This window comes from Chaetura pelagica, unplaced genomic scaffold (genome assembly GCF_000747805.2).
Source record: "Chaetura pelagica isolate M959 unplaced genomic scaffold, ChaPel_1.0 scaffold280, whole genome shotgun sequence".
Taxonomy (NCBI): Eukaryota; Metazoa; Chordata; class Aves; order Apodiformes; family Apodidae; genus Chaetura; species Chaetura pelagica.
Window position 1 is genome coordinate 345,234 of NW_009951788.1, and position 4,255 is coordinate 349,488.

General features: G+C 37.6%; 1 protein-coding gene across 1 annotated transcript in view; it reads left to right on the forward strand.

Annotated features, from left to right (window-relative positions):
- VPS39 (vacuolar protein sorting 39 homolog (S. cerevisiae)) overlaps positions 1–4,255 on the forward strand; it is a gene marked incomplete at its 3' end in the record, with an annotated part of 17,215 nt that overhangs the window by 2,953 nt on the left and 10,007 nt on the right. Inside the window, exons 2-5 of the mRNA XM_009998205.1 lie at positions 1,387–1,452; positions 2,300–2,332; positions 2,775–2,839; positions 3,651–3,693. Of these exons, the coding sequence (XP_009996507.1) occupies positions 1,387–1,452; positions 2,300–2,332; positions 2,775–2,839; positions 3,651–3,693 (207 nt within the window). The remainder of the gene's footprint in view (positions 1–1,386; positions 1,453–2,299; positions 2,333–2,774; positions 2,840–3,650; positions 3,694–4,255) is intronic.

Below are 4,255 nucleotides of genomic sequence, written 5' to 3' on the forward strand. Positions count from 1 at the left end.
GGCTGCCCTCGTTGCTGTGACCCTGGGCCGGGTGGTTCCTTGCTGAGAACGAGGTCCCTTTGCTTTTGCTGAAACTCATCTTGGGAAGCCATTGGGGCGTTCAGGTCTTCGGTTTGTGATCTGTTAGCGTGTGTTAGTGGTGTGTAAACGTAGGCTGCGTTTTTGGGCTACCTGGCGGTCAGGATTTTGGTCAGGTGGTTGCACCGGCTGTGGTGATGTTAAGGCTTTTCAAACAGCTCCGGCAGTTTTCATCAGATGTGCTACCAGAGCACAAAATTGCTAAGTAAGAAAAACCAACAAACTTAAAACGCTGGAATTGTGACCCCTTTAATCCGTTTCAAAAACAAAATTACAAGCTGAGTAGTAATGCCACGTTTAAACGTGGGTTGCTTATGCTGGAGTTATGTGGTAGAGAAGATATGAAGATCGTTTATGCCTGTGTTGAGGCTTCTATATATCTTTGAAAGCATTTATTTTGCTCAAGTGTGAAAAAAGCTAAACCCACAGGGATGTGACAGGATGACTGTGTAGCAGGGTGTAATGTGGTCTCTACAACCTTTCTACCAAATGGTGGAAGAAAGGTCTTACAGGAAACAAGATTTTATTAAAATGCAAGTATTTTTGGTAATGGGGTAGTACTAGTTGTAGGAAGAAATATTTGTCTGTGCTTTTTTCCTAGATTATCTTCAGCGAGGAGGAAGAGTTTCAGTCATATCTTATGACCCAGTAAAGATTCTGTGGCTTTTGTAACCTATAAATGTTGTAAATAGGAAGAGTCTGAAAGTCTGCCACAGAGTTTGTCTATAAAAAGGTTCTCTTTTGTAAATCTGGAACGACTGTTGCTCATCCAAGCAATTCAAATGCTGTTTAAGCAAAGCTGCCTCTTGTCTGTCCAGGCATAGCTGACTATTTCAGAGAGTTCTTACAGAAACTCGGCTATTTTTAAAAAAACCAAACAAATCCATGTTTGAACTCCTTGGTTTTCTTCCTGACAGTTCTTCACATTATTGTCACTCTCTGGGATCTAATAAATAAATAAAGTTCATCTCTGGGAGCTAATAAAGTCTGAAAAATAGTTTATTACCTCTTTTGATTGCACAAAAGATGCAATGGTTTTCCTCTTCATCTCTGTATTAACAAGTGGGATGTAATGTCTAAGTTATATTCTCTGCTCTACTGCCTGATATTTTGCCATCGTCTTCTGAGAATGAAAGCTACTTCTGAGCACTTCCATCAGAGGGATGGTAGGATGCATGTGTGTAGCTGGCACAGAAAGTACTCTTTGGCATTTGAAAAACATTTCCAAGTGTTCTGATAAAAGTGACTTGGCTAGAGAGGGCAATCTGTTGAAAGTAATTAGACTTTCTTTCTCCCCCATCTTTGCAGAGGAGTGGCTCCTTGTTGGTACCAAACAAGGGCATCTTCTTCTTTACAGGATCAAGAAAGACATAGGTAAGTTCATTTTAAGAATGGCACACAAAGTTGATTGAGTTATTTTTATTTCCTGCACTTCAAGAGAGGTGGTGGTGATGTTAATGCAAATATGTGCAATTGCTGATTTTTCCCTACTTAAGAGTTTAGTGAATTTTTGTGGGGGATCTTTGGTGAAAGCATACATAGCATTTATCAGATGTGCAAGAAAGACAGCAAGTGGTATCAGCCTTTTTTTTTCCTGTTTTAAAGTATGTTTTTTGTCATATCTGCATATGTTTGAATTTATAGTCAGTGTAATTTTTGTGAGTACAGCACACAAACATGGGCTAAAGCAGTGCAGTGTGCTCTTTGCCAGAGCTTTGATGTTTATCTCCTGTTAATGGAGGACTGGGTTAATGAAATAACAACTTTATTCAGTGGGTCCATGAATGTCAAAAGGATGGGGAAGAGGGATCCCTTCCCAACCAGTTCTGTCATGTATTTACTGTTCTCCCTGCCTTTTTGACAGTCATGTATGTTCATAGTCTATTTTGGGGATTCCACAAAGAGAACTATTTTCTGTTTAGTTAAAATTGGTTTTCAGTAAACAGATATTTATTTTGCATTATCTGCTGGTATGGAGAAACTTGTTATTGAACACAGAAATGTAGCGTACTGTGGGACAGGAAACAAAAAAACAAACATCTATATCCAAGTTAATCAGCTCTTTGAAAGATGTTAATTTGTAGCTACTTGGATTCTAAAGACTGAATTCAGCTTGCTTTTTCTGAAACTTGTGGGCTGTCTATTCCAATCAGAATATGCTAGTCTTGAGTTGCTAGTGTCTTATCTCACATGGTAAATTTCTCCCCCTTTTTTGCATCAATGCCAGGAGAGGTTATGTCATCAGAAAGTGTCTGTAAGTCTTTATCCCTAAAACTCCTTTTAAACCCTTGTGGTGTACTGTTTATTCCTTGTCTATTTGCAGTGATGTGTCCCATAGCAATTTAAATTGCTGATATTGGATTGCTGTGAATGAAGTCTTTATGGGTATCTTTCTGTCTCTGGGTTTGAAAATACTTAAATATAGTTTTTGTAATCTAAAACTTTAGCAAGGCAAAAATGTAACTATTGATGAGGTCCTTGGATAGGTGCAATGTAATTTAAATTTTTACCTGTGTAGAAGACCTTCTGATGCATTTAGCTATTAAGTAAAATATAGCACAGATATGCTAGAGTTGTTCTTCTAGTGCTAACTGGCCAAGTTTGCTTTCATTCGTAATCTGTTTAGTGTAAGATACATTCAGTCATGAATTTAAGGGCAACCTCATTTTACCTATACTCTCAAATCTTTTTGGTAGGTTGTAATAGGTTTGAAGTGACACTAGAGAAATCCAACAAGAACTTCTCAAAAAAGATTCAGCAGGTAGGAAATACCATCTTCTTGACATGGAGCAGTTTTCCAGTATTTTTAGCTAAGAAACAAAATAACAAATGTAAACCCTGAAATCTTTGATAAGCTTAACAAAAAATTTTATCTAAACTATAGGTTCTTCTAGAGTTGGCACAACCTGGTGTTTTTGCCCACTCTTCCCAAACCCAAGCTTGGTTTGGCTGTGTCATGGTTTTTTGTTAAGCTTAGCAGAGATTCCAGAATTGGAACTTGCAAGTTTATTTTTTACTTTTATGAAAATGCTGTTGTTCGTGGTAAATCTTCAGCTGCTCCAGCTGAGAATATTTATGAAAATGATGGTGATACACCAACAGAATATAGTGTGTAATTTGACTCTTGGATAAAATGCAGGAATGTGAATTGACTTCTTCTTATTTGGAAATTAGAACTAAAGTAGCTGATTATTGCCAGTTGTACTACTGTTTAATTTATTTTTTTTTTGAGAACTCTGGTTCATTGAAAGCACTTGCCTGAAAGATTGTGCAGGCTTCTTCAGCAGCACTCTGCATATCCTTTAGAAGTACTTCTGTACTGCTAACATACCACTTACTATAGATTTTTTTTTTACCAGCTTAGGTTGCAAGTTCTGTGTGCTAGCCTGTAAAAACTGAGCGTAAGTGAAAGTGGTTGCAGTACCTGGGAGAAGGTTGTGCATAGATAGCTGCCTGGCTGTTTTCATTATTTTGAGAGTATCTAAGCTGCATTTTCTTCAACTGTCTGTAATCAAGCCTTGTTCAGATGTTTAATTAATGAAGGGAGTCACTAATAGAATTCTTTCTTCCAGATTCATGTTGTTTCTCAGTTTAAAATACTGGTCAGTTTATTGGGTAAGTGAAGAAAACAGTTTACTATTTAATGAGCTTTTCTTGATACAGTTGCTTCGCTGAATGTGGCAGGGTTTCTACACACCTTTAAGTAGTCTAGTTGAAAAGTCATTCTGTAGGATGCAGGCTTTTTCACTTAGCAGAGGAAGTGTTATGCAGTGTAGATTAAGAAGCAGTTTTGCCTGTTATAAGCCAGTTTGGAGAACAAAGTATTAATGCTAAGTTTTGTGATAAAAAATGAAAAAAATACAGTCATGCACTTAAGTGTGTGTATGTATATATAGTTTGTCTGTATTGGCATGTGTGTATACACATGTGTACGTGTGTGTGTGCACCGTATTATGGGGGCTAAAACTTCTGTCCAGACTCGTTTGATGTATGAAACTCACTGTTGATGTGTTACACCAAGTTTGGTTTATATGCAGGTAGTGATTTTTTACCATCTTGTGGAAGATCTAAGTTCGCTTGTCTCTGGCTGTATTTGTTTAACCTTATGATCTTCCTGTGTCTTAATTTGCTTGTGTTCCCACTCCTTCCTTTATGATCTCCTAGTCCCAGCTCTTCC